The 25,929-nt window shown below is 42.4% G+C and overlaps 1 protein-coding gene across 3 annotated transcripts in view; it reads right to left on the reverse strand.

Moving 5' to 3' along the window:
• LOC118363600 (follistatin-related protein 5-like) overlaps positions 1 to 24,168 on the reverse strand; it is a 172,845-nt gene extending 148,677 nt beyond the window's left edge. Inside the window, exons 1-2 of one of the 3 annotated variants that reach the window (XM_052488424.1) lie at positions 24,101 to 24,168; positions 8,892 to 9,042 (exon numbers count right to left, since the gene is read on the reverse strand). In XM_052488424.1, coding sequence (XP_052344384.1) covers positions 8,892 to 9,032 — 141 coding nt within the window. In that variant the 5' untranslated portion in view covers positions 9,033 to 9,042; positions 24,101 to 24,168. Of the gene's footprint in view, positions 1 to 8,891; positions 9,043 to 23,276; positions 23,681 to 24,100 lie in introns of those variants that run through there. The other 2 variants (XM_052488422.1, XM_052488423.1) reach the window with 2 other exon arrangements.
• Positions 24,169 to 25,929: the final 1,761 nt, after the last annotated feature.

Raw genomic sequence — 25,929 nt, forward strand, 5'->3', positions numbered from 1 at the left:
TTACCTGAAACTTTTCAAAGATGATTGTGCTCTTGTTAGAAGCAACCACTCCCCCATTGTCCGTGGTGGAATAAGTACTCAATTGTCATACTTGAGTAAAAGTAAAGATACCTTAATAGAAAATGGCTCAAGTAAAAGTGAAAGTCACCCAGTAAAACACAACTTGAGAAAACGTTTTTAAAAGTATTTGGTTTTAAATATACTTAACTATCACGAGTAAATGGAATTGCTGAAATGTACTTAAGTATCAAAAGTAAAAGTGTAAACCATTTCAAATTCCTTATATTAAGCAAACCAGGGGGCTCAATTTTATTTTATTTATTGATTTATTGGCAGATAGCCAGGGGCACACTCCAATACTCAGACATAATTTACAACTGAAGCATTTGTGTTTAGTGAGTCTGCCAGATCAGAGGCATTAGGGAGGACCAAAATGTAAAAAGTACTTTTGGGTGTCAAAATATATGGAGTAAAAAGTACACTATATTCTTTAGGAATGTAGTGAAGTAAAAGTTGATGTTAGCAAAAACATAAATAGTAAAGTAAATTACAGATACCCCCAAAAAACTACTTAAGTAGTACCACTGCCCATTGTTGAATATAAATATGCTATAACTGGGCTGATAACTCACTAACTAGCAAAGAATATGAACAAATGTGCAGAAGTGGCTACATGCAGCACTCGCTCTGATCTCAGAACAAGCGCATCTACTTGAACTGCTCACACTGTAGCCTAAACACAGTCCAGTTCAAAGTGAATGGCGCAGATCCATATATGGCAATGACTATTTGAATTTAGGCCTACTGCAGATCTAATTGGTTATGGTGCACCGGTCTGCATAGAGTTTGGGCTTGAGCAGGCCTGTCAATGCAATAGAATCCTACTCCAATGTGCTCTGCCTACAAAAAAATCTCTTGCACAGTTAGTTTCGCATACTAAGTCTTGCATATTTAGTTTTGTTTCGGTATGTTACATTGAATGTGGCTAATATTGCGTTGATTCGATCACAATTCCCACAGTAGAGCGAAACATTGATAGTGTTAACTAACTCATGCTTCTCTGTGCGGGCTGATAGCGGAAGTTGCACACCACAGTTTAGAGGGAACATTGCTCGTGACTTTACAAATTTGTTAGATGCATTTTCTGTTTGTTTTGGTTTTGTTTCAGATTATTTTGTGCACAATAGAAATGAAGGGTAAATAATGTATTGTGTCATTTTGGTGTCGCCTTTATTGTAAAATCAAATCAAATAAACACTTCTACATTAATGCGGATGCTACCATGATTACGGATAATCCTGAATTAATTGTGAATAACTATAGAAGCACAAATATCATGTGTTTAGAAACATATTCTATTCTTATTTACAATAAAAGTGATTCCAAAATGTCACTTCAATGTCATTTCTGTTAAACATATAGTTTTGGTTACATATTGTTGTCCACCACAAAATCCAAAAATGACTGCGAGAATGGAGGGATCCTAGAGAAATACTTCCAATCAATTTCATAAGTAAGACAGGTCCTGGGCCTAATTTTCTCCTCACCCTCATTGAATATTCATATTCCAGCATGTCACATGTGCAACCAGTGGGGGAAAAAAACCCTAGACCATATTTACTGACCATAATTCTATCCTCCTAATTCCTGCTTACAAGCAAAAACTAAAGCAGGATGTACCAGTGACTCACTCAATACAAAAGTGGTCAGTTGATGCAAATGCCACTATGCCCTAAGACGAACCATCAAACATGCAAAGCGTCAATACAGGACTATGATTGAATCCAACTACACCGGCTCTGACGCTCGTCGGATGTGGCAGGGCTTGCAAACTATTACGAACTACAAAGGGGAACCCAGCCGCGAGCTGCCCTGTGACGTGAGCCTGCCAGATGAGCTAATTGCCATTCATGCTCGCTTCAAGGCAAGCAACACTGAAGCATACATGAGAGCCCCAGCTGTTCCGGACAACTGTGTGATCATGCTCAATGTGAGCAAGACCTTTAAACAGATCAACATTCACAAGGCCGCCAGGCCAGACGGATTACCGGGGCATGTGCTCAGAACATGTGTGGACCAATTGGCAATTGTCTTCACTGACATTTTCAACCTCTCCTTGACCGAGTCTGTAATACCTACATGTTTCAAGCAGACCACCATAGTCCCTGTAACCAAGAATGAAAAGGTAACCTGCCTAAATGAAAATCCGCCCTGTAGCACTCATGTCGGTAGCTCTGAAGTGCTTTGAAAGGCTGGTCATGACACATCAACACCAACATCCGAGAAACCCTAGACACACTACAATTGGCATACCGCCCCAATAGATCCACAGATCTCAATCGCAATCTCAATCTCACTCCACACTGCCCTTTCCCACCTGGACAAAAGATACACCAATGTGAGAATGCTGTCCATTGACTACTGCTCAGCGTTCAACACCATAGTGCCCACAGGGCACGACAACACATTTTCTCCCTCAGGAGACTGAAAGGATTTGGCATGGTCGTCAAAAGGTCGTCATCGAGAGCATCCTGGCCAGTTGCATAATCGCCTGGTATGTTAACTGCTCAGCATCCGACCGTAACATGCTACAGAGGGTAGTGTGTTCGGCCCAATACATCACTGGTGACAATCTTCCTGCCATCCAGGACCGAATAGTATATACAGTGCCTTGCGAAAGTATTCGGCCCCCTTGAACTTTGCGAACTTTCGCCACATTTCAGGCTTCAAACATAAAGATATAAACCTGTATTTTTTTGTGAAGAATCAACAACAAGTGGGACACAATCATGAAGTGGAACGACATTTATTGGATATTTCAAACTTTTTTAACAAATCAAAAACTGAAAAATTAGGCAGGAGACAATGTCTCACAGGAGACATTGGAACACAGCGCCTCCAAAATCTGGGGCATTTCCTGTTTGAAATTTCATCTTGGTTTCGCCTGTAGCATCAGTTCTTTGGAAACGTCACAGTGTTTTTTTTCCAAAGCTGTCAATTATATGCATAGTCGAGCATATTTTCGTGACAAAATATCTTGTTTAAAACGGGAACGTTTTTCATCCCAAAATTTTAATAGTGCCCCCTAATGCATAACTGGTTTTAAGGGCTTGTAAGTAAGCATTTAACGGTAAGGTCTACTGTTGTATACCTGTTGTATTCGACGCATGTGACAAATACAATTTGATTTGATATTTGCACTCACGGGGACAACTTTAAAATTGAATCTTTTTTAAATGATTTAACCTTTATTAAACTAGGTAAGTCAGTTAATAAGAACAAATCATTTTTTACAATGATGGCCTTCCAAAAGGCAAAAGGCCTCCTGCAGGGACGTGGGCCAAGATAAAAAAATAAAAAAATAAATACAATATAAATATAGGACAAAACACACATCACAACAAGAGCGACAACACTACATAAAGATAAACCTTAGACAACAACATAGCAAGACAGCAACACATGACAACAAAGCATGGTAGCAACACAACATAACAACAACATGGTAGCAACACCACATTATAGCAGCACAAAACATGGTACAAACATTATTGGGCATAGACAATAGCACAAAGGGCAAGAAGGTAGAGACAACAGTACATCACACAAAGCAGCCACAACTGTCAGTAAGAGTGTCCATGATTGAGTCTTTGAATGAAGAGTTTGAGATAAAACTGTACAATTTGAGTGTTTGTTGCAGCTCGTTCCAATCGCTAGCTACAGCGAACTGAGAAGAGGAACAACCCAGGGATGTGTGTGCTTTGGGGACCTTTAACAGAATGTGACTGGCAAAACGAGGGCTGCAGTAGATATCTCAGATAGAGGGGAGTGAGGCCTAAAAGGGTTTTATAAATAAGCATGAACCAGTGGGTCTTACTACGGGTATACAGAGATGACCAGTTTACAGAGGAGTATAGAGTGCAGTGATGTGTCCTATAAGGAGCATTGGTGGCAAATCTGATGGCCGAATGGTAAAGAACATCTAGCTGCTTTAGAGCACCCGATCTATACATTTTGTCTCTGTAATCTAGCATGGGTAGGAGGGTCATCTGAATCAGGTTTAGTTTGCAGCTGGGGTAAAAGAGATGCGATTACGATAGAGGAAACCAAGTCTAGATTTAACTTTAGCCTGCAGCTTTGATATGTGTTTCCTAGGAATGCTGAGAGAAGGACAGTGAAACGTCTAGCCATACTCCCAGGTACTTGTATGGGGTGACTACTTCAAGCTTTAAACCCTCAGAGGTAGTAATAACACCCGTGGGAGGAGGGGTATTCTTCTTACCAAACCACATGACCTTTGTTTTGGAGGTGTTCAGAACAAGGTTAAGGGTAGAGAACTCTTGTTGCACACTAAGAAAGCTTTGTTGTAGAGCATTTAATACAAAATATGGGGAGAGGCTAGCTGAGTATAAGACTGTATCATCAGCATGTAAATGGATGAGAGAGCTTCCTACTGCCTGAGCTATGTTGTTGATGTAAATTTGAGAAGAGCGTGGGGCCTAGCATTGAGCCTTGTGGTACTCTTTTGGTGATCTACACCCTGAGAGAAAATTAAGTGTGGGACCTATTATGTTTGCCAGTCAGAAAAGATCTGTGATTATTGCAAATAATTTTTGCTTTACTCATTTTTGCCAGAGGCATGCATAGCCGAATATAAAAATAAAAAAAATATGAATTTCATTACATTTGAAGGAGTATCCAGGATGAATGGTTGGTTATTGGGCCATTATCTAAAGTATAGAAAGTCCTACTGACCAGACCTGGGTTCGAATACGATTTAAAATATTTCAGCTACATTAATTTTAGCCTGACTTTCTGCCAGGTGGGCGAGATTTGCTCTTGTGGAACTTCTCTAATTGTTCCGTTACAGCCAGGTGAGCTCAATTGAACATAAAGTATTTGAAATTAATAGTATTTGAACCCAAGTCTGTACTGCTTATCATCATAATGTGCAGCTCACTAAACTACACAATGGTTTAGCATGAGCCACAGCCTAATTCTGAGAGACAGACAGGTGACAGAGAAAGAGAGTGCTGAGCAGTAGACAGCAGAGCAGAAGCTGTTCAGTCCTGCTGCTGAGAACGTGATTGATGAAGTCTTTATATGGCCAATGCAGTTAATGTCCCGCAGTTTAAAAAAATAATAAAAAAAATATGCCATTTAGCAGAAGCTTTTATCCAAAGCGACTTACAGTCATGTGTGCATACATTCTACGTATGGGTGGTCCCGGGAATCGAACCCACAACCCTGGCGTTACAAGCGCCATGCTCTACCAACTGAGCTACAGAAGGACCACTAGCAAGTGGTATACCTACACTGAAAAAAATACAGGTTCTTAAATGGTTCTTCCTCAGCTCTTAAGGTTCCTTGGTGAACTGTTGCCAGATAAAGAACCTTAGGGTGAAGTGTGGGGTGCTTGACGTGGCATCTACGGCCTGAAGATGTGTCCCTTTCATAGCACACAGCAAATAGGCGTTAATAACCAGAGTTGAACCAAAACCACGCCCATCATTATCATATTTCCCAGCATGCTCTATTGCAGATAGATTTTTAGAATTGTTAGTTTCAATATCAATGTTTTGTATTTTCATTGATTGATTAATAATGAATCTTTTGCTACTGGAATATACTGTAAAAAAAAATGTAATCTGTTACTTGGACTTTAATGCACCCATTACTGAAGTGGTTGTTCCAGTTGAGATGTTGAGATGTTTAAGGTAGCCTCATGTCCTAGTCATTCTGAATTCAGGTGAATAAAAATTCTAAATGTTGGTTTTCCAAACTCTTGGCTGATGCACCTCCATTTCGAGTGTCATAGCAAAGGGTCTGAATTCTTATGTAAATATGGTATTTCTGTATTTTATTTTTAATACATTTACAAAAATGTCAACAACAAAAGTGTTTTTGCTTTGTCATTATGGGGTATTGTGTGTAGATTGTGTGAATAATTGAATCAATTTTTTAATACGGCTGCAATGTAACAATGTGCAAAAAGTCAAGGGGTCTGAGTACTTTCTGAATCCACTGTACAGCCTCAAAACATGGTTCAAGCTATCTATATAATGTTCTGTCAGTCCTCGCATCCGTAGCTCTACCTATGAATTTGTGAGTGGTTCAATTTCACCAGCCTCATCCCTCAGCGTTTTACCAAAACAGGGGTGGGGAAGCACTTTGTTATGGTTTTAGCTACTGATTGCTGCTTTAAAGCCTACAGCAGGGCTATTCAATTCCAGGCCTGGAGGACCAAAACATTTCTGGCTTTGGATTTGTGTAGGGTTCTTCAAAGAACCATCCCATTTATGGTTCTTCAGAGACCATAAAATGGATCCCATAAGGAATCGTTCTTAAAAACTTTATTTGGATCCAACTTCCACCTTTATTTTTAAGAGTGTAGGAAAATATACACTGCTTGCTTTAGAAAATAAATTGACATTGAAAGATTTTTCAAGAGAATATTTATAATGTCACTGCGACAGTTGATAGACGTAGCTGGTAAATTCGCTTTGGCTATCTACTCCCTTTTCAGAGCACTCTCGTCTGAGTGTGCCAGAGCGCAGAATAACTGACACATTTACTAATGCTCAAAAACCTGTTGAATATGGCCGGTGTCAGTAAAAGCTGTCAAAAAAAAGTAATTCAATTGTTGCCAGCAGCACCGTTGCAGTCACCAACGCTCTGAATAACATAAAAAAACAGCCTAACCAGCTCTGCTAGGGCGAGGAAAATGGTCAGATTGAGCTGTTCTCTCATTTGTGTCTGGGAGTAGCTAGCAAGCTAGCCAACGATAGCCAGTTAGCTTGGGTTCTCGACTGCTGTTGTTAGGTCAGTACGCTCGGATCAACTCTACTCCTCAGCCAGAGCATCCAGTGTGCGCTCTGAACGCTCACGAACGCCCAGAGCACACTCTCTGCCCTCCAGATTAAATTTACGAACACACCCATAGTATAAACCAGCCTTTAGTCTTGAAATCATTGGTTGTTTAGTACATAGCCTCACATGTGAATCCTTAAAGAGATGGGTGGAGCTAATTTTCTCAAAAGTGAGTTTACAAGTTGATCAACTTTCAAAGCAGAATTACTTTCCCATCGTTCCTCAACTGTAGTGTATGATATACCATTTTATAGGGCTGATTCTACTTTTATTCAATATAAAATAAAATAAACACAATTTCAAATGTTGCTACGTAAGACCGAATCGAGTCGGTCGGTCACAAATGTGACATTTCTAAAAACCTGTTTGCTTTGTCATTATCTGGTATTGTGGGAAGATTGACAAGGGAAAAAATCCCTTTTAGTATAAGGCTGTAACGTAACAAATTGTGGAAAAAGTTCAGGGGTCTGAATACTTTCCAAATGCACTGTATGTAATGTATTGTCATAAAGAGTTTAATTTTAAAGGCTAATAAGTCTGGTGGAACTATTCATAGAGAAGAACCCTTCATAGAGTTCTAGGTAGAACCATTTACAGGGGGTTCTTTGAAGAACCCTTCATAGAGGGTTTTAGTTTTTTTTTTTACTCTGCAAAGGGTTCTAACCAGCACCAAAAAGAGTTCCACTACAGGGACAAACCAAAGAACCCTATATGGTTCTGCTTAGCACCTTTTTTTGGAAGAGTGTAGATTAGAGTCCGTTCCTACTTGAAGATACACGTGTGACCTTGTCTAAATCAATGTAACAAATGTAGAGGCATTTGCATATGCGTTGGCACCACTTCTATAAATAATTGTGTCTCAAAAAAAGCAGCACAGCGATGCCCAGAACTGTCCATACTTGTATTTTTCCTAAGCCACTCTGAACACAACATGTTCCACATTAATGAAAACATTGCCAATATTAGGCTTTTTTTAAACATTCCCATGCCAATGTGACCTTCGAGTCGGTCTACAGACAGCTTCCAGCCTCTGGCGCAGGGTAACCGACTAGCCGGTCTCAAGTTCTGTTCACACCATCTGTCCTCCTACTTCTCTCTCTCTCTCTCTCTCTCTCTCTCGCTCTCTCTCTCTCTCTCTCTCTCTCTCTCTCTCTCTTACTCTTGTTCTCTCTAACACAATGTCATAATCAACACTGATCCTGGGCTTAAAATGACCATTGTTTCTCTTTTTTTTATTCACATGCCAACATGAATTAAGCTAATTGAAAGAATCTCTAAGCAGAAAAAGGATAAAGTCTCTATTTGGAGATGGCAGAAGACTGGCTCAAAGTAATGGGGTATAATATGGAAATCAATGGGCAAGTTTTTATCTCTGTGCTTACAGAGAGGCTGAGGAGAGTGTATTCCAATGCATGGGGGATTTACAGTAAATGTGTGTTCGGGGGAAACACACACACACACACACAAATGCCTGCAGACAAAAGAGCGTGCGTGTGCCCATCAAACGGTTTCCTTTGCCAAAGTATAATCCATTACAATTGGACATAATTGATCTATTGCGTAATATGGATATCGCACAACCCTCGTCGTTGTAAGTATGAAAGAGAGAGTGGGGGAGAGAGAAAGCTTGTTAGTGCTTTGGTAATACTTTTTTCTTGGAATCTGATTGTGCTTGCAGAGCTAGGCCTGCGCTGTCGAGACGATAAATGTTCAATTACACTTTCAACTTGTACGTTTTTCTAAAAAGGCAATTCACTTTTAGCATTAATGCCCCCTCTGATAACTTCCCCTTCTCCTCCCCTAAATTTCAAAATGTTATGTTATGTTAACTTGATGCTCAAGTCTCCTTGGCAAAACACTAGTAATAAATCACTGTATTTTTGTGAGCCCAATTTTTTTTTTTTTAACAAAGTTGCTCAATGCACTCTGGGAAAACTCCATTGTGATTAGCTTCATAATTGGCAACGCTGCAGAGATCTCTTGTTACGAAAAGGCTAATGGAAGAGGAAGGAAATCAATACCTTATGTCGGAACCTCATGACAGGTCGATAAGGTGGCGGACCGAATCCCTCCTCCTTGCCCGGTCTCCCCTCAATGACTCCCACTCCGAGGGAGACCACTCCCAACAAGAACGCCAGCGAGCACCATCTGGATGTCCTCATTGGTCTGTTCCTGTCAACAACAAAAAAATTCAAAAAAATAGTGAGCAGTTCGGCAGAACCCTTCAACGTGGCTGCAGTTCAATATCAGTTGGGGGGCTGAGACCATACATTAACCAAGGGGCTATTAGCGTAGACAATGGACACTACAAATCTGTCGTTGGTTTAAACTAATGCTATCAATAAGTGCCTCACAATCAGCAAAAAAAGATCAGATCTGCTTTGGAATCAATTAAATGGAAATGGGCATCAAGAGAAAGTAAAGATAAAGGAAGGCAAAGGAGTCAATGTATTAGGATCATTAAGGCGGTGATTTGCATTAATTAAACATTAATTAGGTAGCTGTACAGCAGTACAACTTCCAATACAATCAACTCAACTGTGAGACAGAAAGTATGGCTTAATTCAATCCTTTTCATCAGTTACATCCAAATGCTATTTGCATAAGGTATAGTGGCAGTGAATACATCACACTGGAAAAGGGCTCCTATCTATTAAAGCAATAACGCCACACTGAATATAACTCTCCTTCAATTATCCATTACACGGTGTGAAAACAAGTTCGACCTTGGCACGGCGCCAATTAAACAAACATATTATTATTATTATATATTATCATTGAGAAACAGTCATCATTTCCTTAAAAAGCTATTTCTGTGGCCCAGATAATGCGGGAAACATGGAAAGACAACACGCGTTGGAGTTACCGGTCTACAATTCCGCCTCTCCTTTTTCTGCTTTAAAGTCCTCCTCACACTGCAAGCGTAGGACAACTGACACCGTGGGTGTGACCCCGCTCTCCGGTTGCTCTGAGTAGTAGACATATCTCGACAACACTGGCAATGCTTGTTCCCATAGGTGAAGGGTCAAATTCACAAAAACAATGTGTCACCAAAATCGGCTGTAGTAAGACAAGGAAGTGTTCATACTGTGTGCCTGTGACTTGTTGGCTTCCTCTGCACTTGCTGGTCCCTGTGCTGACGATGCCACTCTTTCTCTGTTGTTTGAGGACAGAGCAGATCTGGGTTCAAATACTATGTGAGATCATTTTGAATACATTAGTTGGGCTTGACTGAGCTTGTCTGGTGCAATGGAACCACTAGAACAGTAGCCAGTGTAAACCCCACCCATATGACACTCCAGGCAGGCTAAAGAAAACGCTAAAAGTATATGAAAGATTTAAATAGTATTTGAACCCAGGTCTAGATCTGCCAGTGGCATCAAAATCTATTGTTTCCCACTGGTGTCGAATTGTTAAATGGAACGGCATTTATTTTGGATCTTGTGTCATAGACTGAAGCATATCATTGTGAATGTATATTTATTTTCCTACTGTCATGTTTTGCAGTGGAGAACATACATCAATATACAATGATAATAATAAATTATTGTGGGGGAGACTCACTTCATCTGCCACCAATGTCATAATATGTTGCAGAAGCCTGTATATCCCTTGATACTCATAACTTAGTGATGATATGGTAACACTGTGGTTGCTGGTTAGAGGATTCATTGATATATTAAATGAATCATCATGGCAGTATGGATCATTCTCGCTGTACGACACTGGTTTGTGCAGTATAATATCAAGTGTATTACTGACTGAACCAATACATTTGTTAGAGGGCTTGGGTTTGAATAAGATCATTTATGTTTCTTTTTATGCCCAATGAAAGTACAGCTGTCCCAACTTCATTAACATTTGATTTCTTCCACAAAGATGGCAAACGAAGTGCAAACCTTTTCAAGTAAAACCCACATCTGCTTTTAAATCAACCAAGGGGGCTGCATTTGAGAGACAGCATCGCAAGGCTTCAGAGCAGTGGGTGTTTGCGTGGGGAGCAAAGGGGCTGCATCAGAGCAGTGGGTGTGTGTGTGGGGAGCAAAGGGGCTGCATCAGAGCAGTGGGTGTTTGCGTGGGGAGCAAAGGGGCTGCATCAGAGCAGTGGGTGTTTGTGTGGGGAGCAAAGGGGCTGCATCAGAGCAGTGGGTGTTTGCGTGGGGAGCAAAGGGGCTGCATCAGAGCAGTGGGTGTTTGCGTGGGGAGCAAAGGGGCTGCATCAGAGCAGTGGGTGTTTGCGTGGGGAGCAAAGGGGCTGCATCAGAGCAGTGGGTGTTTGCGTGGGGAGCAAAGGGGCTGCATCAGAGCAGTGGGTGTTTGCGTGGGGAGCAAAGGGGTTGCATCAGAGCAATGGGTGGTTGGGTGGGGAGCAAAGGGGCTGCATCAGAGCAGTGGGTGTTTGCGTGGGGAGCAAAGGGGCTGCATCAGAGCAGTGGGTGTTTGCGTGGGGAGCAAAGGGGCTGCATCAGAGCAGTGGGTGTTTGCGTGGGGAGCAAAGGGGCTGCATCAGAGCAGTGGGTGTTTGCGTGGGGAGCAAAGGGGCTGCATCAGAGCAGTGGGTGTTTGCGTGGGGAGCAAAGGGGCTGCATCAGAGCAGTGGGTGTTTGCGTGGGGAGCAAAGGGGCTGCATCAGAGCAGTGGGTGTTTGCGTGGGGAGCAAAGGGGCTGCATCAGAGCAGTGGGTGTTTGCGTGGGGAGCAAAGGGGCTGCATCAGAGCAGTGGGTGTTTGCGTGGGGAGCAAAGGGGCTGCATCAGAGCAGTGGGTGTTTGCGTGGGGAGCAAAGGGGCTGCATCAGAGCAGTGGGTGTTTGCGTGGGGAGCAAAGGGACTGCATCAGAGCAGTGGGTGTTTGCGTGGGGAGCAAAGGGGCTGCATCAGAGCAGTGGGTGTTTGCGTGGGGAGCAAAGGGACTGCATCAGAGCAGTGGGTGTTTGCGTGGGGAGCAAAGGGGCTGCATCAGAGCAGTGGGTGTTTGCGTGGGGAGCAAAGGGAGAGAGACTGAAAGGGGCGGTATGGCACATGCGGTTTGAGACTTGTAAAACACAGAGGGAGGTTACCTTCCGTCGACATTACTAAGAGCTGGGCTCCCGAGTGGCGCAGCGGTCAAAGGCACTGCATCTTGATGCCTGAGGTGTCACTACAGTCACCCTGGTTCAAATCCAGTCTGTATCACAACCAGTTGTGATTGGGAGTCCCGTAGGGTGGTGCACAATTGGCCGGTGTAGGCTGTCATTGTAAATAAGACTATCTTCTTAACTGACTTGCCTAGTTAAATACAAAGAGGCAATGGCATTTGTTTGACTGGCGGATTGCCTTCTAAGTGAACCTTACTTCATATACTACATGTTGATCTACGTGTGCAGTTGTGTTTTGTGTGATGACTAGAGAGAATTTCTTGACCATGTGACCTGACCAGGAAAATAAGTTGCCCAGTTCCAGTGCTCTACACTCCTACTCCTACACACTCATATTTTCGACATTTAAACAGATGCAAACCCCCAGGTACAAAAGCAGACCTCTTTAAGCATGCTCAGCAGTATTTCTGTGTGGATCAATTTCTGGGTTGGAGTTACTGCTGTCTGTCTCCAAGACGTCTTCCACATTGGAAACATCTGCTGTGCTGTGTGTCTACCACACAAACAAGATCCCGTGTCTTCTTTCCGAAAGTTATCGTGGCACTTCTCTTACTGCCGTCTGCCCGACTGCATTGTAGCCTAACACAGATAAAAGGATGGGAGAGATCCTTCAGTTTCAAAGCAACACCGAGCCTTTTGCCCTACCGCTGTGCTCTTAACTTTGTAACTCTCACAGGAGTTGAGCTTATTTTGGTGTCTTGTTCTCTCTCCTAACAACCTACACATAGAAGACAGACAATAAACCCACTGATATTCACAGATGTGGGGGGAAAAAATAGTATATTTCCCGATTATGGTGCCCATACTTATCTTGTGTGTCTATCAGCAAACCTACTTCACATCGGAAACCCAATGATTTCATTTAGCCTACCTGCAAATTGTCTGTTCCTTCATTTCATATTCCTCACACTCCACCCGTCAGAACATACAGAACATATATAACTCATATGGTTGCTTAGCATAATTACTTTGCCACATACCATATACTTGCGAGATAGATCATGTGTTGCAAATTGCAGCCTCTAGGCAATGTATGCATGGTTCCTATGGGAAGTCTACACCAAAAATAAAAAGCATTGCGGAGTAAAATAGAACATTTCCATGTTGACATGTCATTGTTACTTGGAAACTATTCATTTCCATGGACATGACAACAGATGTTTATTTGAGTCTATGGGTAGAAATAGTGTCCCTCTCGTGGGATGTGTTGCTTTCAAAGCCTGACTCGTATTCTCTGACAACTAATGCGGATTCGGCCCAGTTGCAGCCTTTAGATTGTCAGTAATCTGAACAAGACGGGGGGCACATCTGGGATGTTTTAAACAGTGTAATCATAACGTTTTGATGCTGCAGAAGACGAAACAACTCTCAATAGTTATGGTCCCACGTTACATCGAAGGTACAATCCTTCTCTGATCTTCATCAGACACTGCATTAAGTGGTTTGTGTTGCCTCCCTTATATTGCATCAAGAAAACTACACTGACGGAACTCAAATGTAACATTTCCAAGCCCAGCGTTTCTGCTCCTTTCTATAACCTGTTTGGAACACAATATGATCTATACTTCACATGTATGTTTCTCTCTTGTGAGTTGCACAAATCGAGATAAGGGTGAGGGGAATGTGAAGGGTATATCCAAATTAAATACTGTAGGATTCACTATAGTTTTTAAAAAAGTGTAGTGTTTTTTTAAATTTTTACCTTTATTTAACCAGGCAAGTCAGTTAAGAACACATTCTTATTTTCAATGATGGCCTGGGAACAGTGGGTTAACTGCCTGTTCAGGGGAAGAACAACAGATTTGTACCTCATACCTTGTCAGCTTGGGGGTTTGAACTCGCGACCTTCAGGTTACTAGTCCAACGCTCTAACCACTAGGCTACGCTGCCACCCCGTATTTACTACAGTGTATTTTTGGGGGGATAATAAAGTAGTATTTACTATAGTATTCTACAGTATAGTACAACATTCTATAGTAAGTAATACACATGATCTTGGGATACTACAGTATGCAGTATAGTGTTCTACAGTATACTGTAGTTTACTACCGAATTCTATAGTAAGTAATGTAGTATTCTATTATAAACTGTAGTATTATTTTCAATTGGGGACATAGACACATATAGACTATCCCTGAGGGTGGCAGGTAGCCTAGCGGTTAGAGTGTTGGGCCAGTAACCAAAACGTCACTGGCTTGAATACCTGAGCCGACGAGGTGAAAAGTCTGTCGTTGTGGTCTAGAGGAAGGCACTTATGCCTAATTTGCTCCAGGGACACCATACCACTATGTCTGACCCTGTAAAACAACACATTTTACTGCACCAACGTATCTGGTGTATGTGACAATAAAACATATTTATTTATTATTTTTCCCCCCCTCTACCTAGAGGGCAATTATCAACGTCTTTCCAGTAAGTCTTGCAGTGGTCACATGACCAAAGCCATGTAAACTGTTGGTCACGTGCCCATCTTAAAAGGATAAGAGAGGAACCAGAAGACTAATCCTGGCCTAGGGACAGATGTAGGACACCCTCAACCTCCAGCCTCATGCCTCACCCCTCCTTGTGAGGAACAAAGCCTCCAAATGCCCGATGGATGGAACAGCGTTGCACGCTCGCCCTCTCACCACCCTTTGTGAGGGGTTAGCTGTGAGGCTTGAGGCCAAGGATGTCCTAAAAGGCCTTAACCTTCACGAAAAAGGCCTCACCCTCTGAGGGGCTAGGGCTTAGGGTGTCCTAAAGTGGACACCGAACAGCTGATAAATATCCCTGACTCATTACACAAGGAACACAGCTTCCAAATGCCAGGCGGATAACACCGGCACACGCTCGCCCCCACCAGATAACAGATGAGCCAGGCGGATAACACCGGCGCATGCTCGCCCCCACCAGATAACAGATGAGCCAGGCAGATAACACCGGAGCACGCTCGCCCCCACCAGATGACAGATGAGCCAGGCGGATAACACCGGTGCACGCTCGCCCCACCAGATAACAGATGAGCCAGGCAGATAACGCCGGCGCATGCTCGCCCCACCAGATAACAGATGAGCCAGGCGGATAACGCCGGCGCACGTTCGCACCCACCAGATAAAAAATTAGCCAGGTGGATAACGCCGGAGCACGCTCGCCCCCACCAGATAACAGATGAGCCAGGCGGATAACGCCGGCGCATGCTCGCCCCACCAGATAACAGATGAGCCAGGCGGATAACGCCGGCGCACGCTCGCACCACCAGATAACAAATTAGCCAGGCGGATAACTCCGGCGCACGCTCGCCCCACCAGATAACAGATGAGCCAGGAGGATAACGCCGGCGCATGCTCGCCCCGCCAGATAACAGATGAGCCAGGCGGATAACGCCGGTGCACGCTCGCCCCACCAGATAACAGATGAGCCAGGAGGATAACGCCGGCGCATGCTCGCCCCACCAGATAACAGATGAGCCAGGCGGATAACACCGGTGCACGCTCGCCCCACCAGATAACAGATGAGCCAGGAGGATAACGCCGGCGCATACTCGCCCCACCAGATAACAGATGAGCCAGGCGGATAACGCCGGCGCACGCTCGCACCACCAGATAACAAATTAGCCAGGCGGATAACACCGGCACACGCTCGCCCCACCAGATAACAGATGAGCCAGGCGGATAACGCCGGCGCACGCTCGCACCACCAGATAAAAAATTAGCCAGGTGGATAACGCCGGAGCACGCTCACACCACCAGATAACAAATGAGCGAGGAGTTATGCCCTTGTGTACATTTGTCGTCTACATGTTGCATCATAATTATTTATTATCCCAAATCCTTTTATGAGGCTGTTATCTGGTTTCATTCAGGTATCCATCCCAATTAAATGTGATCCCATTGAGCTTTGAACTTATGCTTTGTGTGTTGTATCTTTCCCCCTAAATATATGTCTGTTGGGGGAGTGCCTGCCTGCCTGTCAAGAAAGCCAGCCTTCTATCAACTGCACATACAAAACAAAAACATTCTTACAGATAAATAGAACTGTTTACAGTATCCTTACATGAACTAAAGTGACCGTCTATTCTCCAAGTAAAATAAAAACGAACACTCGTACTTGACTTTTTCCCCCCTTACTAGTTCTGACTTTGCTGATAGCTACTTTGAGGAAACATCTACGTACTATGACTGTGATGTGTGGTTGTGCCACATATCTTTATCTTAAGATGAATGCAGAAATTGTATGTCGTTCTGGATAAGAGTGTCTGCTAAATTACTAAAATGTCAAATGTATTAAAATAAACCAGCACAGATGAATGCTTAGATCACATCAACACGTAACACTCTGGCGACAAAGCCCTCCGAACTAAATCACTCTTAAAACGTAATCCCTTATAAATCATCCTAGGAAGTCCATATCCTGAGAAGATAAACACTTGAAAATGAAATGTGGGATTTCAATGATTGAGAGGCTCAGCAGTGACTGTCTCTCAGCTCTCAGCACCACCAGCAGAAGGCATTACCGTCAATTCAATTTTTTTATAAAAGCACTAGAAGTCTCATTATACTTTATGGCACTGGATATGAATGCACTACAAGCCATTTAGAATAATAAAACTCTCCATGGTTTGCTTTTTGAGAGACAAAGGGTTTTATTGGTGACAAGTGGGCGAAAAAAGACAAAAACAATATGGCTGCCTCATAGCCTGTAGGAGTTAAGAGGTAAAAGAGAGTTCAGCCGGTCACTCATTGCACTGTAATGAGTCTCCAGTGTTTTCCAAGTTAGCTGTCTGCTTTGCTCTCAGTGGGACTTCCAAGCCCAGGCGCTTTTCAAAGGTTTCTAGCTAATCATTTTCGAGAACATCCAACAAGGTGTGTTCCCCTCAGTGTACGACCAGACTGGCAGTCTTTCTTTGATCTAGCAAGGCTACCTTTTCTTGGTCTTACACTGTGATCAATGACTTGCTATTAATTATTCAAATGTCACCCAATTTATCCTCAGAGAGTGTTGCATTATTCAACTGGCTTTGGACAACCACCTGTAATAACGTTTTCAGTCACTGGCCTTGGGAACAATAACAATCCATGTATCAAAGGAATGAATGTATGTCACGCCTCCAGTGGGATCGTTGCAATCATCTATGCTCATTTATACAATGGTGGTTCTAATCCTGAATGCTGATTGGTTAAAACAGCATTCCAGCCGGTGCCTATTCCACAAGTTACCACCGTCTAAATCTATTATATTAAAATGCCTATTTACTCTGTTCCATTTGACCGCGCAATCCACCATCTCATCAGCCCAGCCAAGCAATTTATAAACTTCTACACCACTATAAAATTAATCTAGACATTGCCATTAGACTAACATTCAGTTTTCAACAGCGGAGATTTGTATAAACCTTGCTGTCTGTATCTCTGACATTCGATCTCCAACTGTCCCATAGTAATGAACGTGAAGGGAGTCAGGACGAGACAGACAAGCAGGCAACGTTTCTCAGTCACTCTAAATCATGAATCCGCTGGTATCATTTTTATGGATATATACAAAGAAATATCAATTGAAAAAAAGGTCAAACGAAACCAAGTGCAGTTGGTTTGCAGTCTTTCCAGCTTCAGATTGAAGTGATTGTGTTAGTTGTGTTGTTGGCTAGCTGCTCTGAACAACAGTGTCTTGAAGAGTGAGCCCATTTCTATACCAGGTGAAATCGAGCCTCATTAGCTCATTGTTATGGATGTATCCAAATAAATGTCTCTAGAAAACATCTTAAACCTATGCAAATGCAGCTACTTTGCTGTTATTCTGGCTGCACTTTTTGACGTGACTATAAGTTAGTCATAGTTGGCTAGCTAGTAAAGTTTGAAATATCCAATAAATGTCGTTCCACTTCATGATTGTGTCCCACTTGTTGTTGATTCTTCACAAAAAAATACAGTTTTATATCTTTATGTTTGAAGCCTGAAATGTGGCAAAAGGTTGCAAAGTTCCAGGGGCCGAATACTTTCGCAAGGCACTGTATGTCAATCATTATTTGAATATGGTGGTAACCCGTTATATAAAAGTGATAATGCCTGAGAAGCATTATGGGGGATATATTGGCTTCTACATCGTCTCGGGTCTAACAACACCCGTGCCAATATATCCTCCAAACACCAACTTCTCAGGTATTATCACTAAAATATTGTACTGTAGATACAAGAAAATCCCATGACATTCTCTCTATAACTATAGCTGAGAGAAGAACTGAAGAACTGGACAATGAAATGAATGTGAAATCTCAGGGCAATAGAAGCAGGGCTTTCCTCAATCGCTACACAACATTACATTAACACAGTGATGTTATCTGAGGAGGGCCAGAACAATGTTGCCACACTTGGCCAATGCTGTGATGTGGGGCGAACTGTGACCTGTGTGTCCATTAAAGTGCAATGCATGGGCAGACTCCTCCCACATAATAACCAGAGAGCAAACCACAAAGACAATAACACTTAGTGTTTTGATCTCAACCCCCGTAACCCCACATACTTTGGCATGAACACACACACACTCTGCTGTACACACAGGATTACCACACAGCTACAGTGGGCGAGCTTGTGATAACCCGTTAACCCTCAACCACCCTGTTGATGAACTAGATAAGTGACCTGACCATCTGTCTTTAAGACCAGAAGGATCAACCCCACAGCGTTAAGACACGGTCCTTATAACGAGCGGGCTGAGAGTCGGGAAGCAAGTACCGGGAGTGACTGTTCTAATAAAGAAACAAAACAATAAAAACGAAACACAAACAACGCACCGAAATGAAACTGAGTCAATAACACCTGAGGAAAGAACCAAGGGGAGAGACAGATATAGGGAAGACAATGAAGGATAGGATGGAGTCCAGGTGAGTTTCGTGAGGCGCTGATGCGCTTGAAGATGGTGACAGCAGCCTGATGACCTAGAGGCCGGAGAGGGAGTACACGTGACAGTACTGCCCACAGCAAACAGCTTGAGCACCTATATCATACATATCACGTTTACATCCGTAATGTATCTTTAAAATGTCGATACTGTTACACTAATGAAAGTGTTTTGCCATGGCTGAGATTCAGACAAAATGGCAAACATCCACACTATGGGCATATAACATTGCTGTGCCACAATGAAGTGCACTTTAAATGAAAAACAAGAAATATTGAACCATACTATTACAATTGGGTTCCTAATCACTCACTAAGCTAAGTGCTAACATGTTAACAAGATTGTAAACGCCCTCGTCTGTAGCTACCCCTCTATTTGTGCTACATTAGCAATATTAGGCTAGACTAGCCCACTGTCTGTGTGTTCACTGGTATCATAGATCTAATGGAGACAAAGCCATTCAAAGTCGATAAGATATTTCTCACAGCCCATAAAATAGCTATAGCCATGAATAGTGATGAATCCCAAATCAAACCCAAACGCCTGTCCCAACACGCTGTTCACTAACGTAGATTTGCCAGACATGACTAGAACTGAGGACTCTGCTGCAATCAATCACAACAAGTGCTAAATTCCCAATTGACCCCTAACCCCTCAAACCTAAACACTTTGGCACGTTTCCCAGACAGATTAAGCATTGAGGATCAGGGTACAGTATAATAAAAGTATTTACAAAATGTTTACTCCAACACTGTGGTATTCCATTCATATTTCATCCATTACCTTTCCAACACCAATATATGTGCAACACATTGCCAGAGTACCTATGTCTGCTCTCTAATCTCAATCTAATCTTAATCCATTTTCCAGGGGCTGTATTCATACATTTCAAAATAGAAGTGCTGATCTAGGATAGTTTTTCCTTTTTAAATTGTAACAATAGGACAGAAAGAAATAAGCCACTTTGTCTAGCAAATGAGCACGCGTCGATTCGGTCCCCAGGGTGCTTGAAGTCATTGTAATGAGAGGCGGAGCGCACATTAATTCCTGCTGTTCCGTTAATATGAGAACCTTTTCCCCCGGCACAATCTCATACCTGTTGCTAAACAAATTTAATTGGGTACATTTAGGTCGGAAAATAAAACGTGTGAAAAATGCCTCTTTCAAATGGAAAATGTCCTACTGAGTTGGATAATGTTTGGCTGAAAGGTTTTGTAATCACACCTGGGCTCAAAATCATTTGGTTGAGTCTGCCTGGAGTGGCAGATGGTGAGGCTTGCAGTTTTGGTTGGTTTATTAAACCAGGCATTAACAGGCCCAGATAAAGTATTCATGTCTGTTTGTAATGCATGGGATTCAGTGTGGCCCAGCTATCATATATTCTTATTATTCTTATACCACAGCATTGTTGAATTCTCATTTCTGATTGGCAAGAAGGGCTATCTAGAATGGACATGAATTAAAACCAGATAACGGGACCGTTGGAAAAGATATCGGGACACCTTGCAATCATGACGCAATATGTGCCTACACATGCAGACCATACTTGCTACAAAGTTACAGAAAGCTAAACCAACAACAACACAAACCGAAATTGGATACATTGTAAACGCAGATCCAACTAGGAAAAACTTTGCTAGCTAGCTATTGATTTGTGTTTTGCAGAGACATCTTTTTGGAGCATCTGATGATGTAACATTGTGAGTGATGAACATGAATTTCTCTGCTCCCTACAGTTGCAGTCATGATGCAAGTGACGCTATGCTGTCAAATCCCCCCACGTTTCTAGTTTCAACAGCTGTTTTCAGCAAGTGATATTTTTTAATTCGGTAGCCATTTTGGCAGGTTTGCTAGCGACAAACTATTTAGCAGGGTTCTAGCCTAGTGTTTGATATGCAGTGCGATCTCCTCGTATTGAACACTGTCGGGTGTCCTGGCGAGAAGGCAAACTTTTCTAGCTATGTCAGGCAAAATCAGGCATTGTTATGGATGTATCCAAATGAATGTCACTAGAAACGGCTACTTTGCTGTTATTCTGGCTGCAGAGATCGTGAACGTGTTAGCATAGCTAGCTGGCTAGCTAGCAAGCAAGGGATCATTCGCCTGGCCCGCCACAGGAGTCGCTACAGCACAATGGGACAAGGATATCCCGGCCGGCCAAATCCTCCCCTAACCTGGACGATGCTGGGCCAATTGTGCATCGCTTCATGTGTCTCCCAGTAGCAGCCAGCACTAGTATCGTGCTGGCTGTGATGCCGTGTCTTAGACAGCTGCTCCACTCAGTTGGCCCCATCCACAAAGTGTAATGCTAATCAATTTCCCTGCATAAAGTATCAAAATACTAAAATACTACTTAAACAGGACTCTTAAAGAATTTAATGTAAATGGTTTTTCTGTGTTTTTTTGATCACAAAAGCAATTACAGAGTATGGAAAAATAAATAAGTAATGAAATGTTAATTATATAAAGAAGCCTGTGTAATCATCTGCCAGAGAGTAACCACAATCAGCCAAAACACCAAGTTATACATTTGGGCCAGATAACACACCGGAATCGGCCCGAGCTCCAAGTAATACATTTGGGACAGACAACTCAGACCGGAATCGGCCCGAGCTCAATCCCCTCATAGTAGCAGTAGCCATAAATAATACTGCCGAAGGCGGCCCAGACTCCGGCCACATGACGTCGGCCGAGTCTGACTCTCATCCAAATGCCCCGACTCTCAGCCGGAATCGGCCCAGATTCACTAGGTTGCCACTGAGCATGGCAACGGAACATAAATAACGAACAAATGGGTCGCGTCCATGAATATCGAACTAATCGAACAAACGACTGGGTTGCATCTCTAGCAAAAAAAAGATGAGAAAGTATGAATTTGCTTTTTTTTAAATGATAGCGTAAATGTGTACTTTCATATTGTTTTCTTTGGCAACTTTGGTATAAGCGGGTGAAACGCCTCGGTTCTGTACGTTACCTTGGAAATATAAACTCAGAAAAAGGACTTGGCCCCGCCTAGTCCCGCTGCGTCATCCATTATTTCCAAGGTAATGTACAGAACGTCGGCGTTTATCCATTTACATATAGTGACATTTCCAATGGATTTATGGGGTATCAGTCACTCCATTTTTATTGTAAAATATGCATTTTCGTTGTTATTGCAGGTTATGCCGGTCTACTGAGGAATGTAATTGTGTTGGGGATTCCATCAATGCCTTGGCTAACAGCATTTTTATGTCAACGTGTGCGTGTGCGTGTGCGTGTGTCAAATTCTCTCGGATTTAGACAGAAGAGGTGTTGTTCCCCTCTGATGTTTAAAAAAATCTAATCGATACAGGGAGAGTGGACAGCATGGGCGATGCTTGAATAGTAATAGCCCAACTGGTTGAGGGACTGTTGAACGCAAGTTCTCCATATTCAGCACCTTCAGATGAATGTGAATCAAGGTGCCTCTCACATGGAAGGTTTCTAACGACTGTTATCTTCAAGTTTGGATCGCAAGGGGCCTGAGAGAAGTAAAGGGGTCATTAGGTCTGCCAGACAATACAAAAACACATTGGTTAGATTTTCTCCAATCAACCCATTTAAAAACAAATAGTCCATTTGAATTCAATTTCAGAGTTTTTAAAAAATGTAGGAGATTATTCAAATCAATAACACTATCCAGTCGGACTTGAAGACTTAACGGGACTAAAGTCCTACATCTACGCTTGAGAAGATACAGTACACAGCCATTCAGAGTAGCGGAGAATTTACAAATAAAATGAATGTCCATCGCAGTCTCTATAAAGCCAAACGAGTCACGCGCAGCGAGAGAGCGGGTGGGAAAAAAACTCGAGTATCCCGTAATCCTTCCGCCGCTAACAGTGTAACAAGGATTAGCCTGCTAAAGAATAACACGCTAAATACTAAATACTAGGCACCGGAGTGGAGCGTCCCTGCCATTCCCAAAGAGATATATATATATATTCATTCCCAAACATATTGATTTCGTTTCAGAACTAGGCTACTCATCACGGCATTCTAGCAGCGCAGTCACTTATAGCGCACTTACAAAAAGCATGCACTCCACTCGCAACTTCATTACCATCAACTGATGCAGTTGTATTGCCTACAGTTCAGAAAGCATAGCTTAGCTTTATCAAGTAAGTAAACTAAATGCCAACCCCGATACATATATGATTTGAATAAGATAGACATATTTCCGGTGATGGAGAAGAGTTGTACGGAGGGATTTGTCTTTGATGTCGATTAAACTGCAGTTCGATGCTAAATGAAACACTTTTATGGAAGGTGCACTTTCAGTGGAATATGGTTTGTTTTTCTATTCACATTCCACCTTTTACTTGTGTTATTTAACAAAAGAAACACTATGAATATCTATGTATATTGTGTTTTACCTGTATGTCCAGACGCAAACCATCCAGAAGGATAATCCGAACGAGATTGTTTTTTTAAACAGTAGTTCACAACAACTATATGTCAAACTGGTCCGATCAAATCCTCCGATTGTAACTCGACATCCACACAATAGCCTATAAATTTGTAAACGTGAAGTCTGTAAATCCTTTTCGAATACCATCAACCATCGGGTAGGCTACGAAGAACGAATCTCTGACGTTCAGCACCACCAGAGGAGTGGACAGCTCCGTTAGAAACTGCGGGTCTAACCTCTCTGGATCGTCTCCGGTGCCACTGAAGCACAAGCCACCACCTACTGGATGCGTCCGGATCCGATTTACATACAGTCACAGGAATAACCAATCAAAAGCCCAGCAGTAATCTCCAGCGCGAAAGTGAAGACAAACAATCTGCCTCGACTGATCCCATCCACTTGAATGATTTGTCCTTGACTGAGATGAAAATAGTTGGGGGCTGTCGAATGTCACCCTTCCCACTGTTTAGAATTTTGAGTCAATGAAATCCGTCAGTCAAGTCCTGCAAGCAAGCGTCATCCACGAACAGACAAGGTTATGACAAATATGGTGGTCCTTCAAATACATACCAATGCACTAATCTATGTTTTCATCGATATACACATTATCAGCTGGTACAACTTTTCTTTCCTTTTATAAACTGAACAGTGTCATAAAGGCATATTCTTTCAAGTTATTCTACTAAGCACACATAACCTCTTCAATGTAAATTAAGCTGAATTCATCTCCAATACATTGATAGGGTAAGAGACTATTTACGTTTGATCCTAAAATGTGGTCGGACGCACCTTATGGATGGTGTGACGCAATTGTGAAGCCCCTGGAGGCACGCAGAGGCCAAATTGAGCAATGTACCTCATCGCAGTGCGCCTTTCAAATGTTGAAACAATGTAGAGGGCTATGTATATCTCCGCATTGACATGATTGGATGACGGTAGGTGAGGGCGGGAGGTCCTGCATTAACACAAACTCCTTGACAACTTCCTTCACAACAGCTCTGCACTGCTTGGCGAAGCACAAGTATGAATACCCGGACTCCTGCAGAGTCCATATCACCGTAAATTCTGCACGGCCAATGCAAACGGTCACCTTTTAAGCCTGGAACCTTAACCATCTTGAAACAGTAGTGAAACTGAACAATTCTGTTTGAATTCCAGGTTAAGAAGGCTTAGGCATATAGGCATATTAAAGTACACATTTCACATTAAACCTGAAATAAATTATTCTCTCTATTATTATTCTGACATTTCACATTCTTCAAATAAAGTGGGGATCCTAACTGACCTAAGACATGGAATTTTTTACGAGGATTACATGTCAGGAATTGTGAAAAATTTAGTTTACATGTATTTGGCTAAGGTGTATGTAAAACTTCCGATTTCAACTGTGTATGTTAGGTATGCGTAAATGGCTGTAAGGGAGTCATGCAAGAGAGCAGATATTGGGTAGCAAACGGAGCCTTTTATTTAGGTGAACCAAAAAATACACTGCACAATGAACACAAAATACAATACGGGTTGACATAACCCAGCGCAACCAGCCTAATGTGCATGAATGAAACAATAAATAATCCCACACAAAGACATGGGGGGGAACAGGGGGTTAAATACACAAGTGATTGAGGGGATTGAAACCAAGTGTGAGGAAAACAAGACAAAACAAATGGAAAATGAAAAGTGGAACGATGATGGCTAGAAGACCGGCGATGCCGACCTCCGAGCACCACCCGAACAAGGAGAGGACCCGACTTCGGTGGAAGTCGTGACAGTATATACATGTGTGAAATATGGTATAGGAGAAAACAAGGGAAATATGTCAATGTCAATAACAAATAAGCATGATAATTTCAGATATTGAGTAGGTAAATAATCAAGTCTTATTTGTCTCTTATTTGGAGAAGGATTGTAATGGTACTCTAATAAAACCCAAATAAAAGGTGTCACATGGTACATGCATAGTCAGTGATTGGTAAAAGTAGCCACTGATGATTTTGTGAATGGAGTTTCACATTCCATCACGTTCCAAGTGTTCTGCAAAGCTCCAGATTGCATTGTCAACCTAGGTTACACCCACTGTGACAGGCTGAATTACCAGGCCTTGGCGCATGGAAGTGACCACCGCACTCAGACTGTGTTGACACTTATGGTTCTGAGAGGATTGTGTAAAAAGAAAGAGAATGATGGTAGATCAGTCCAACTTCTCAGCAGGTCAGCTTCCATTTTCACCTCTCGACTCCACTACAAAGCTCTCAGGGTCAGGCCTTTGTAACACTTACAAGTAACACTTTCTATGAGTTACCTTTGTCTTTGTCGAAATAGCATTTTTATTGGCTATTTACAAGAAGCCATAAGGTATTTTAGTGCCTTATAATGCACAGCAAGTAGCCTACTGGTTAGAGCTTTGGGACAGTAACCGAAAGCTTGCTTGTATGAATCCCTAGGCCGGCAAGTTGAAAAATCTGCCGTTCTGCCCTTGTGCAAGGAAAGTAACCCCCACAACAACTGTTCCCTGGCAACGATGTCGATTTAAGGCAAAATGGCAAAATTATGTACTAATATGATAAGCTACAGAATCAGAGTCACACACAGGTAACGGGGATTAGAGGGCCTAAGGTCAA

The sequence above is a fragment of the Oncorhynchus keta genome, chromosome 30 (genome assembly GCF_023373465.1).
Source record: "Oncorhynchus keta strain PuntledgeMale-10-30-2019 chromosome 30, Oket_V2, whole genome shotgun sequence".
Taxonomy (NCBI): domain Eukaryota; kingdom Metazoa; phylum Chordata; class Actinopteri; order Salmoniformes; family Salmonidae; genus Oncorhynchus; species Oncorhynchus keta.